This window comes from Hyperolius riggenbachi, chromosome 12 (genome assembly GCF_040937935.1).
Source record: "Hyperolius riggenbachi isolate aHypRig1 chromosome 12, aHypRig1.pri, whole genome shotgun sequence".
NCBI lineage: Eukaryota > Metazoa > Chordata > Amphibia > Anura > Hyperoliidae > Hyperolius > Hyperolius riggenbachi.
Window position 1 is genome coordinate 171953517 of NC_090657.1, and position 13588 is coordinate 171967104.

General features: G+C 44.8%; 1 protein-coding gene across 2 annotated transcripts in view; it reads right to left on the reverse strand.

Annotated features, from left to right (window-relative positions):
- Positions 1-739: 739 nt before the first annotated feature.
- The window catches only part of LOC137541582 (sterile alpha motif domain-containing protein 10-like), a 65711-nt gene continuing 52862 nt past the window's right edge, over positions 740-13588 (reverse strand). For both annotated transcript variants that reach the window (XM_068262957.1, XM_068262958.1), the window contains exons 4-5: positions 6728-6868; positions 740-2823 (exon numbers count right to left, since the gene is read on the reverse strand). In XM_068262957.1, the coding sequence (XP_068119058.1) occupies positions 2801-2823; positions 6728-6868 (164 nt within the window). In that variant the 3' untranslated portion in view covers positions 740-2800. The remainder of the gene's footprint in view (positions 2824-6727; positions 6869-13588) is intronic.

Sequence of the window (13588 nt, forward strand, 5' to 3'; positions counted from 1 at the left end):
TCCCTCCACTGGCTGCCTATCACAGCTCCTCCCTCTCTCTTCTCACTCCTCTAATACTGCTCCTCTCTGTCAGTCCCTGCACTGGTTGCCTATCACAGCTCCTCCCTCTCTCCTCTAATGCTAACCTGCTCTGCCAGTCCCTCCAGTGGCTGCCTATCACAACTCCTACCCTTCTCCTCTCATGCTGCTCCTCTCTGTCAGTCCCTGCACTGGCTGCCTATCACAGCTCCTCCCCCTCTCCTCTAATGCTAACCTGCTCTGCCCCTCCCTCCACTTGCTGGCTGCCTGCCTGCCTATCACAGCTCCTCCCCCTCTCCCTCACTCTTTTAAAAGTACAAAAATGATGCTCAGTGCCCTTTAAAGTGAACCAGAGATGAAGCACCCTCATGTATTTTACCATATAGATCGGTGGGAACATTAGAGAAAACACCTCCCCTGCTCTCTGTTTCATTCTGCACTGCACAGCTTGTTTCTTATCAGACCTGATAAAATCCCCGACTGAGCATTCAGTCTGGCTTTGCTATAATGACTCAGCTATAATGATTCCTGAGCAGAGCCACAAGGGGGCAGGCTTGGACTTGAAAAGACATGAGAGAACACAGACTCAGCTATTCCTGAGCAAAGCCAGACTGAATGCTCAGTCGGGGATTTTATCAGGGCTGATTAGAAGCAAGCTGTGCAGTGCAGAATGAAACAGAAAGCAAGGTAGGTGTTTTCTCTAATGTTCCCACTGATATATATGGTAAAAATACATGAGGGTGCTTTGTCTCTGGTTCCCTTTAAGGCCTGTACACATGCTCTATTACCAATCGCTATAAAATGAGCGATCCCCGACGCTTAGCAACAAGCGCATTTGAATCAACTGGCAGCGTAACGACAGTCTGCCGATCAGATCATTAGTGGAAGCATAAAACGAGGACCCGGAAGCATGACATTCGCCACACATGAGTACTTAGAATGAAGCGAATGTTTCTTATCGTTTGGTACGAATGACTAGAACAAATAATCGTTTGATCCAGTCCACCAGAGCGGATCCGCCTACATGGAGGATAACCGCTGTCGTTTACGGTTGTTGAGACACTGTTTTTAAATGATTGTTAGCCGACTAGTCGTTGGTTTTGGGAGACGGCGGTTGAGCATGTGTACGGAGCTTAAAAGACCACTATCGCGAAAAAAACAATTTAAAATACATACTAATACATACAATTAAGTACATTTCTTCCACATAAACTAGTTTTCTCCAGTGTTTCTGTCACAGTAGGTAGTAGAAATCTGACAAAACTGACAGGTTTGGGCCAGTCCATCTTCTCATGGGGGATTTTTAGTACTTTATTTATTCTTTACAAAAGCAATTCATGGAAGGTATCTATACAAAGATGCAGTTCACCCCTCCTCCACCTGTTAACATTTTGGCAGCTGGACTTTTTGAGCAACTGATATTTACTACATGCCTTTGAAAATCAAGAAAACCATGAGAATCCCCCATGAGGAGATGCGCTAGTTCAAAACATTTAATTTCTGTCAGATTTCTACTACCTACTGTAAGTCACAGCAACATAAGAGAAAAGTAATTTATACTTCATATTACTCTGGAATGAACGTACTTTGTAGCTGTATGTGTTTATATGTATTTTCTATTTTCAATTTTTCATGATAGTGGTCCTTTAATAGGTGGTAAAATGTATAAATATGGAGAATTCACGGGTCAGCGACAACAGCAGCTTGACTGGATGTTAAGGTACCCTTACACTAACTCGAATTCCCGCCGATATACAGCAGATTCGATCACTGTGATCAAATCTGTTGTGAAATCGATAATGCAAACGCTCACCAATCAACCAATTGCCATCCGACATCGGGCAATTCAATCGATCGGTCTCGAGGGAAAATTTTGCTTGATTGCCGGCAGCGCATCGCTAGTGCCGTTCGATTCAGCGACGACCAATGCAGCAATAATATCACCTGTCCAGTTGGCACAAGTCCCCGGGTCCATGCTGTCACTTCTTCTGGCTGGCCTTCTTCTCCATGTCCTCTTCACTTCCTGTCGCGTCCTGTGACTAGCCAACGTTCAAACAGAGAGCGCAATCTACTGCATGAACTTCCACTTGTCGCAGGACGAGACAGGAAGTGAAAAGGACATGGAGGACGCTGAAAGAAGTGAGACAGCACGGATCCCGGGGACACACGCTGGCCGGACAGGTGATGTATTACTGCTGCCCAGGTGAGCAGGAGTGACCTGGGGGCGGCAAGGCAGACAGCACTGGCGGCTCCACAGGTTTTTAAACAATTTCATGCTGAAATCTATTAAAATCTGTGTGCAGTGTGTGGGCAGCCAATAGATCCCTCTGTGATCAGATTAGATCAGAGAGGGATTTATCTGTTAGTCGATCTGGTGGCCATCGACCAATGTATGGCTGCCCTTAGCTCGTCCAGCTGCAGGGAAGTTGGAGGAAAGCTCATGGGAACAGCATTTTGAACCCTGGCACTCTGATTGCTCTGTTTACAGTTCCCGCCCTCGGAGTGCAAGCCTGGGATTGGCTAGTGAGTTTGGACAGTGGGCGGGGCATATTTCATATAGAATCAGGAAAGGAAGTTGCCTGGCTCAGAAGGTCTGCGGAATGTTGGTGCCCTCACGATGCTTTGGCACCTGATCCAGCGAGAGTCTCGGAACCCCTCCACAGCGCACCGTTCCAGGAGTGATGGATCCAGGAGAGCTCTTGGTGTTAGAGTTGGCGGCAAGATAAAACGTGGCCGCGGAATCCCAGCTTGCTGTCGGTCACAGTGATCAGTTACGTTGGCTCTATGAGAAATTCCCGAAGGAGGCTGCAGAGAAAACGAGACCAGATCAGCTGATGCATAAATAGATGTGGCCATCTTATGATATATTGCCTTCCATTAGCTTAAAGGATACCTGAGGTGACATGTGACATGATGAGATGGGTATGTACAGTGCCCAGCACACAAATAATTACGCTGTGTTCCTTTTTTTTTCTCTGCCTGAAAGAGTTAAACATTGGGTATGTAAGTGGCAGTTCCTGTCTGAGTCAGACTACAGTGTGATCCTCCCTGATAAGAAATTACAACTACAAAACACTTTCCTAGCAGAAAGGGGCTTCTGAGAGCAGGAAAGAGATAAAAAGGGTCAACGATTCATAGCTTTTAGCTCTGGCATGCTTCAATGAATGTGTCACTGAGCAAAAACAAAACAGTAAAAAAAACAAAAACTTAAAAAGTAGATTTAAGTATAAATTAAAACTGTGGAATATTTTAAAAAGTCATTTTTAGGAGAAGGAGGATAGATACTATTGTTTATTTCCACCTCGGGTGTCCTTTAAGGAGTTTTCAGAAAAAAAAAAAAAAAAAACCAAAATGATGGTTGGTAAACCGTAAACCCAATTCACTAAGATTTCCACACATGCGGTAGTAGTTCAATAACGTATCATTAAAATATTCCTGTGTCAGCTTACTACAAAGTAAAGGTGGCCATACATCTGTAAACTTGGCAGCTGATCAACCATCAGATTCGATAACTTTTATCAAATATGATGAAAATCGGTTCTGCTAAGAGCATACCAATTGACAAATCAACCAACTTCAGGCCTTAAAGAGAACCAGAGACGTTGGGAAAAAAATGTTATACATACCTGGAGCTTCCTCCTGGATCACTCCCACGCCGCTGTCCTCCGCTGCCTCTATCCGCCGGTACCGGGGTCCCGTACTTTCGCCCAGTTGAGCCAGTCGACGCAAGCGCAGTGCATCACTGTCGGCGGAGGCGGCCAATTTTCCGCATGCATAGGGGCTCCCTCCATATCCTTACACATTCGCCTCCATACTACGCAGGCGCATGCGTAAGGATATGGTGGGAGCCCCTGTGCATGCGGAAAATTGGCCGCGTCCGCCAGAAGTGACGGGACCCGGTACCGGCGATAGAGGCAGCGGAGGACGGCGGCGTGGGAGCGATCCAGGCTTATGGGGCTGGAGGAAGTCCCAGGTATGTATAAAAGTTTTTCCTATTTTTTCATTTGCTTCATCTCTGGTTCCCTTTAAATCGGTCACATGTATCAATCGGACATGCTGTAAAATCTTGATCAGGTACACGGCGGTAACGGCGTGCGATAATAGCGAGCAAGGAATGCAACAGAAACCCCTGGCTGCGACCTTCCCCCCCCCCCCCAAAAGAAAATGTAGAGGTTACCCAATTCTCCCCCCCCCCCCTGAGCTTTATTACTTTACATGCCCCATGTACGCTACGGTCTCTGCACTCTGATCAGATTGGATCTGAGAGAGATCTGTCTTTTGGTCGACAAAATCGCTTGATGTATGGCCACCTTAAAAGGCTTACTGCACCCCTTTAGATATGCATACATGCCACTAGAGGGAGCTCTTCTGTGCATCACTATAAACATCTGAACATCTAAACGGATACAGAAAAGCTCTATTTCTCCTGCTCTGTGGTTGTCATGTCACGCCCAACAGTGCATGGGATCAAATAGGGTGAGTAGCAGGAGGGGGAGGCTCTTCCTATCGACTGTTTGCTTAATGATGGATACACACAATTCAATTTCCCGTTCGACAGGTAATCTGACAGGAAGTTTTATATCGATCCTATTATCGAATGGGAGCAGATCGGACATGTCTGAAATAATCGTCCGATTCCAGTCAATCGGACAGGAAATTGCAGTATGTGTATTTAGCGTCTCTCAATGTAACTGCATGCTGATTGCTAGTTACCAACGCTTCATAGCTGTTCTTTAATGCCGAACATCTTCACTAATTTTTCCGCATGCTGTAATCTTTGTGAAGTGACCTGTACTGGAGTATATACCCAACAGTTGCAAACTACCCAGCTAGCTCATGGTGAACCAGAACTCATTGGAGACACACATCATTGCATTCCAGCATTTCAGGAGGTGTGTTTCAGGAGGTGTGTATCAGGGACAAAAATGGGCGATTTGCATATTTCAGCAGCTATGCATTGTGGGAGAAATCTCAGAGCTCACTCCAATCTGAATTATTGCAAATACTTTCAGTTTTAAGAAAGCAAATATTTGTTACCCAACAGTTGGTAATTTTAAATTTCAGTTTGGTAACATCTTTAGGGAATTGGTGTTTAGTGAGATGTTTGGAAGAATAGAATAGTGGTTAACGGCGCCGGGACTTGTGCAGCAGCAGGATAAGCCATACCAGCTGTCTCCTGCACCCAAGTCTCCCGGTGGCCAATTCATATGTATGCAAGTTAAGTGGATCCAGATTATGAGGGGTGGTTAACAGCAGGTAGACCACACCTCCCCTCCCTCATCCAGCTTGAGAGGTGGTGACCAGAAAACTGGCCTCACCTCCTCCCCCTAATCCAAATTGTGAGAGAAGGTGATCAGAAGACTGGCCACACCTCCCCTCGCTAATCCAGATTGTGAGGGGTGGTGACTAGAAGCTCAGCCACACCTCCACTCCCTAATCCAAATTGTGAGAGAAGGTGACCAGAAGATCGGCCACACCTCCCCTCCCTCATGCTGATTGTGAGGGGTGGCGACCAGAAGATCAGCCACACCTCCCCATCTTACATCCAGATTGTGAGGGGTGGTGGCCTCAAGTTGGCCACACCTCCCCTCTTCCATCCAGATTGTGAGGTGTAGTGGCCAGAAGATCAGCCACATCTCCTCTCCCTAATACAGATTTAAAGGGGTGGTGAACAAAATATCAGCCACGCCTCCCCCCTCATCCAGATTGTGAAGGGTGGTGACCAGAAGATCGGCCACACCTCCCATCCCCATCCAGATTATGAGGGGTAGTGACCAGAAGATCGGCCACACCTCCCCTCTTCCATCTACCTCCTCTCCCTAATACAGATTTAGAGGGGTGGTGACCAGAATATCAGCCACACTTCCGTTCCCTAATCCAGATTGTGAGGGGTAGTGACCAGAAGATCGGCCACACCTCCACTCCCTAATCTAGATTGTAAGGGGTGGTGACCAGAAGATCGGCCACACCTCCTCTCCCTAATCGTGATTTAGAGGGGTGGTGACTAGAATATCCACCACACCTCCCCTCTTCCATCCAGATTGTGAGGGGTGGTGGCCAGAAGATCAGTCACACCTCCCTTCTGCATCATAATTGGGAGGGGTGGTGACCAGACCTTCCATATCAAAAACGTGGTTTTAAATTAATTATGCCTAAAACATTTTGAATTAAACATGTTTTTTAGTGATATAAAAAGGGAAATCTCTGAATCTCAATTCATAGATGCTCATCTGATCCTCAGCAACCCACAGCTGCCTGATTACTGCTCCCCCTCTCCCAGCCAGGCTGATCTGCTTCCTCTTTAGTCACAAGAGCATTCAGACGAGACACTGATTTTTCTGTCAGCTAAAGCCACACCTCCTCTGTAGTCTCTTGAAGTGAGGCGTGGTTTCGCACTGATTGAAGGTAGTTGAGGAGCAGGGATAGTCAAATGAGATTCTAATAATTCTGAGTTGATGCAAACCTTTTGCAGCTTCTAAATGGAACAGCAGCTGACACACCTCATTGGCCTGTTTATATTTGCATTAGCTTGAAATGATTTGCATCTCATTAACCATCTCCAGCATTTCAGGCATTTTCCAGGGTAAGAAAACCCCCAAAAAGTGTCTAGCTGCTTTATTTCTATGACCCAGGGTTCTGCCGCAGGGCCCCTCCATGTGGGGACAGGTTCTCTTTCCTCGTGGCTCAGTTTTCCCTGTTTATCAAGTACCTTGGCTGAGCAGCTGCAGATTGCGGACCTCCTCTCGCACTTGCAGCTGCAGGACTTGCTGCAGGACTTCCTGTCGCTGAGACTCATGGGTAATGCCCATCCTCTGCAGCTTCTCAGCATTCAGCCTCAACAGTGCCCGGCCTGAAGGGGGCGACACAAACAGAAGACACAAATCAGGTGACACAACCAGAGGTGGGGGGGGGGGGGAGGGGGTATATATCAAGCAACAGTTCCCCAAAATTCCCTGATCCCTTCTCCCCGCATACGGCAAACAGAGGATTCCTCAGAGTTAAAGAGAACCTGAAGTGAGAGGAATACGCACATGCACCCGCCGGTCACGCACGATCTCTCACCCGCCCGCTCAGCCAGCTGGCCGCCCGTTGGCCCTGCGTCCTGTTCTAACGGCTGTCAGTGCTCGACATGCGCAGTAGCGCAAAAGCACTGACACAAGGACAGGACGCAAGGACACTTGAGGATTATTAGGTAGTATATAGGAGACACACACAGTGATATTTGAGAAGTGAAATTAGGTTTATTGGATTTACAGAGAGTGCGCAATAATTGTTTAAAGAAAATTAGGCTGGTGCATAAATGTGTGCACGGTTGTCATTTTATTGATTCCAAAACCTTTAGAACTAATTATTGGAATTCAAATTGGCTTGGTAAGCTCAGAGACCCCTGACTTACATACACAGGTGAATCCAATTATGAGAAAGAGTATTTAAGGGGTCAATTGTAAGTTTCCCTCTTAATTTTCTCTAAAGAGTAGCGACACGGGGGTCTCAAAACAACTCTCAAATGACCTGAAGACAAAGATTGTTCACCATCATGGTTTAGGGCAAGGGTCCCCAAACGCTTTGGGTCAAGGGCCGGGGCAACATACTTCAGACTGTTGGGGGGCCGGAGTATACAGAACATAATATGATGTCGAAGTCTTTGCGGACCAGACAGTGAAGCATACCCAGGTGACAACCTGCAGTCCAATTGGACAGCAGTGTCACCTGATGTGGAATTTGATTGGAAACCAGCAAATTACCGCTTTCTGGCTCCATTCTATATGCGGACCACCAATATTTAAAGATGTAGCTGACCACATCCATCATACGTTTTGTGTGTGGGGGCCGGTAAAAAAGACTCAGGGGGCCACATTCGGCCAGCGGGCCTTAGTTTGAGGACCACTGGTTTAGGGGAAGGATACAGAAAGCTGTCTCAGAGATTTCAGCTGTCTGTTTCCACAGTTAGGAACATATTGAGGAAATGGAAGACCACAGGCTCAGTTCAAGTTAAGGCTCCAAGTGGCCAAGAAAAATCTCGGATAAACAAAAGTGATAAATGGTGAGAACAGTCAGAGTCAACCCACAGACCAGCACCAAAGACCTACAACGTCATCTTGCTGCAGATGGAGTCACTGTGCATCCTTCAACCATTCAGCGCACATTACACAAGGAGATGCTGTATGTGAGAGTGATGCAGAGGAAGCCTTTTCTCCACCCACAGCACAAACAGAGCCGCTTGAGGTATGCTAAAGCACATTTGAACAAGCCAGTTTCATTTAGTTGCTGTGGACTGATGAAACTAAAATTTAGTTATTTGGGCATAACAAGGTGCGTTATGCATGGAGGAAAAACAACTCAGCATTCCAAGAAATACACCTGCTACCTACAGTAAAATATGGTGGTGGTTCCATCATGCTGTGGGGCTGTGTGGCCAGTGCAGGGACTGAGAATCTTGTCAAAGTTGAAGGACGCATGGATTTCACTCAGCATCAGCAGATTCTGGAGACCAATGCCCAGGAATCAGTGACTAAGCTGAAGTTGCGCTGGGGTAGGATCTTTCAATAAGACAACGACCCTAAACACTGCTCAAAATCCACTAAGGCAGAGGAACAAGTACAACGGTTTGGAATGGCCATCTCAGTCCCCAGACCTGAATATAATTGAAAATCTGTGGTGTGGGTTAAAGAAAGCTGTCCATGCTCGGAAGCCATCAAACCTGAATGATCTCTAACTGTGCTACCATATAGTGGTACCACAAATGATGAACACTGCACAATACCTATGCAAACAGTATGTAAGGTCTGGGTGGAGGCAAATAAACTTATTGGAGCTGGTGAGCTTGTCTCGCCATACACTCCTATCTGGGAGAACACTAACCTACCTCACTTTACTCAAATCCCTGACACTAAAGTGTGGGCTAAAGCAGGAATTAAAAATTTACAACATATTGTCCGTGATGGATTATTGATACCATTTAATGACCTGAAACAAATGTTTCCCATCACGAACAAGATGTTTTTTCATTATTTACAGATTCGACATGCCTTCTCGGCACAATTTCCTAACGGTGCTCCTGACCTTGTAATCAATGACCTTGAAAGTATTCTGTTAACACAACACCTTGAGAAACCCCTATCAGTTATCTATTCAGCCTTATTAGCTAAAAACAATGAAAAAACTCTCCGCTGTCAAGAAAAATGAAATCTTGATATCACTGGCTTGGATAATACTGATTGGCAAGATATACTAGAGGACTTTGTGAAAACTCCCATTTCAGCTAGGGATAGATTAATTCAGGTCAAATTTCTTCACAGAACTTATTTCACCCCCGTGCGAATGCATAATATATGTGAATCCAATAGTGCAATATGCCAAAAATGCTCCTCCGAAAATGGCACCTTTCTGCACATGTTTTGGGGCTGTAGTAAAATCCAGTCCTTTTGGACCGACATCTTTACTATTATTAACCAAATTCTGGAATCCCATTATGATATGACTCCTGCTCTGGTATTATTAGGCTTATTTGAAGATCAGACGTGCAGTAAATCCATACAGTACTTAATGAGACACTGAAGCGAAAAAAAATATATGATATAGTGAATTGGTTGTGTACTATGAATAATTACTAGAAGATTAGCAGCAAAGAAAATATTCTCATACTTTTATTTTCAGGTATATAGTTTTTCTAACATTGCATCATTCTATAATATGTGCACATTACACAACACTCAGCATTCAAAATGAGTCTTTCAGAGCAGTCGGTGAAGTAATGACCTCTCCTCTAGCAGAAAAAAAGTAAACAGTTCACTTACAGTTGAGATAATAAAAGTCAGATAACAGTCCTCTCCACGACTAACTTAAGGTGGCCATACACTGGTCGATTTGCCATCAGATTCGACCAACAGATAGATCCCTCTCTGATCGAATCTGATCAGAGAGGGATCGTATGGCTACCTTTACAGCAAACAGATTGTGAACCGATTTCAGCCTGAAACCGTTCACAATCTGTGGTGGTGCTGCTGCTGCCCCCGCCCTCCCGCATACATTACCTGCTCCGCCGGCGCGACTCCAGTCCCCCGGTCACCGCTGCTCTGTCTGCGCTCTGGTCTCCAGGTCCGGCATGCCTCACTTCTTCTAGCCCGGCAGGAAGTTTAAACAGTAGAGGGCGCTCTACTGTTTAAACTTCCTGCCGGGCTAGAAGAAGTGAGGCATGCTGGCACAACGCTATTTTCTCTGTACTGTGTTTTTGTGTTTAAAAATAAAATTGATTTGTTAAAAAAAAAAAAACCTGAATGATCTAGAGATGTTTTGTAAAGAGGAATGGTCCAAAATACCTTCAAGCAGAATCCAGACTCTCATTGGAACCTACAGGAAGCGCTTAGAGGCTGTAATTTCGGCAAAAAGGATCTACTAAATATTGATTTCTTTTTTGTGGTGCCCAAATTTATGCACCTGCCTAATTTTGTTTAAACAATGATTGCACACTTTCTGTAAATCCAATAAACTTCATTTTACTTCTCAAATATCACTGTGTGTGTCTCCTATATGATATATTTAACTGACATTTTTTATCGTAACAACCAACAATTTATACAGGAAAAACATGACTATTAAATCGGTTAGCAGGAAACAAAGCAAGCGCTCACCAATATGGGCCGCATCTGAATGACTCACCACCTCATATGCACCGCTTAAATAGCTCAAATACACACTCAGCAATCAGACAGATGCAAAACATATGCAAAACTAAACTAAATACTTACCATGCAAAACAGGATAGCACAATGGGTGCTGCTAGCCTGGTAGTTACAGAACTGTGGATACAAAATATAGGTAAAAGGCTGCGCATCCCTGACCCAATACTGTACAATTGAATGGTTAATCGCTGTGGCGCACACCGCCCCCCCCTGGACTAAAATGTACGCCCGCATCCAAACAATGCAATACTGGTCTATGGAGAAATTTTAGCTTCCATCATAGTTTTGCATGCAAAAATATAGATATACTGGACATCTGCACCAACGTTGAGGTAAATCTCCAGAGCAGATGTCCTAACACTAAACTGACCTAAGTTAAAAGCAAATGTCTTTACCCTGGCAGCTGCTATGCTAAAATGTGTAACTTACATTCAATACAGACAGCAGGAAACAAAGCAAGCGCTCACCAATATGGGCCGCATCTGAATGACTCACCACCTCATATGCACCGCTTAAATAGCTCAAATACACACTCAGCAATCAGACAGATGCAAAACATATGCAAAACTAAACTAAATACTTACCATGCAAAACAGGATAGCACAATGGGTGCTGCTAGCCTGGTAGTTACAGAACTGTGGATACAAAATATAGGTAAAAGGCTGCGCATCCCTGACCCAATACTGTACAATTGAATGGTTAATCGCTGTGGCGCACACCGCCCCCCCCTGGACTAAAATGTACGCCCGCATCCAAACAATGCAATACTGGTCTATGGAGAAATTTTAGCTTCCATCATAGTTTTGCATGCAAAAATATAGATATACTGGACATCTGCACCAACGTTGAGGTAAATCTCCAGAGCAGATGTCCTAACACTAAACTGACCTAAGTTAAAAGCAAATGTCTTTACCCTGGCAGCTGCTATGCTAAAATGTGTAACTTACATTCAATACAGACAGCAGGAAACAAAGCAAGCGCTCACCAATATGGGCCGCATCTGAATGACTCACCACCTCATATGCACCGCTTAAATAGCTCAAATACACACTCAGCAATCAGACAGATGCAAAACATATGCAAAACTAAACTAAATACTTACCATGCAAAACAGGATAGCACAATGGGTGCTGCTAGCCTGGTAGTTACAGAACTGTGGATACAAAATATAGGTAAAAGGCTGCGCATCCCTGACCCAATACTGTACAATTGAATGGTTAATCGCTGTGGCGCACACCGCCCCCCCCTGGACTAAAATGTACGCCCGCATCCAAACAATGCAATACTGGTCTATGGAGAAATTTTAGCTTCCATCATAGTTTTGCATGCAAAAATATAGATATACTGGACATCTGCACCAACGTTGAGGTAAATCTCCAGAGCAGATGTCCTAACACTAAACTGACCTAAGTTAAAAGCAAATGTCTTTACCCTGGCAGCTGCTATGCTAAAATGTGTAACTTACATTCAATACAGACAGCAGGAAACAAAGCAAGCGCTCACCAATATGGGCCGCATCTGAATGACTCACCACCTCATATGCACCGCTTAAATAGCTCAAATACACACTCAGCAATCAGACAGATGCAAAACATATGCAAAACTAAACTAAATACTTACCATGCAAAACAGGATAGCACAATGGGTGCTGCTAGCCTGGTAGTTACAGAACTGTGGATACAAAATATAGGTAAAAGGCTGCGCATCCCTGACCCAATACTGTACAATTGAATGGTTAATCGCTGTGGCGCACACCGCCCCCCCCTGGACTAAAATGTACGCCCGCATCCAAACAATGCAATACTGGTCTATGGAGAAATTTTAGCTTCCATCATAGTTTTGCATGCAAAAATATAGATATACTGGACATCTGCACCAACGTTGAGGTAAATCTCCAGAGCAGATGTCCTAACACTAAACTGACCTAAGTTAAAAGCAAATGTCTTTACCCTGGCAGCTGCTATGCTAAAATGTGTAACTTACATTCAATACAGACAGCAGGAAACAAAGCAAGCGCTCACCAATATGGGCCGCATCTGAATGACTCACCACCTCATATGCACCGCTTAAATAGCTCAAATACACACTCAGCAATCAGACAGATGCAAAACATATGCAAAACTAAACTAAATACTTACCATGCAAAACAGGATAGCACAATGGGTGCTGCTAGCCTGGTAGTTACAGAACTGTGGATACAAAATATAGGTAAAAGGCTGCGCATCCCTGACCCAATACTGTACAATTGAATGGTTAATCGCTGTGGCGCACACCGCCCCCCCCTGGACTAAAATGTACGCCCGCATCCAAACAATGCAATACTGGTCTATGGAGAAATTTTAGCTTCCATCATAGTTTTGCATGCAAAAATATAGATATACTGGACATCTGCACCAACGTTGAGGTAAATCTCCAGAGCAGATGTCCTAACACTAAACTGACCTAAGTTAAAAGCAAATGTCTTTACCCTGGCAGCTGCTATGCTAAAATGTGTAACTTACATTCAATACAGACAGCAGGAAACAAAGCAAGCGCTCACCAATATGGGCCGCATCTGAATGACTCACCACCTCATATGCACCGCTTAAATAGCTCAAATACACACTCAGCAATCAGACAGATGCAAAACATATGCAAAACTAAACTAAATACTTACCATGCAAAACAGGATAGCACAATGGGTGCTGCTAGCCTGGTAGTTACAGAACTGTGGATACAAAATATAGGTAAAAGGCTGCGCATCCCTGACCCAATACTGTACAATTGAATGGTTAATCGCTGTGGCGCACACCACCCCCCCCTGGACTAAAATGTACGCCCGCATCCAAACAATGCAATACTGGTCTATGGAGAAATTTTAGCTTCCATCATAGTTTTGCATGCAAAAA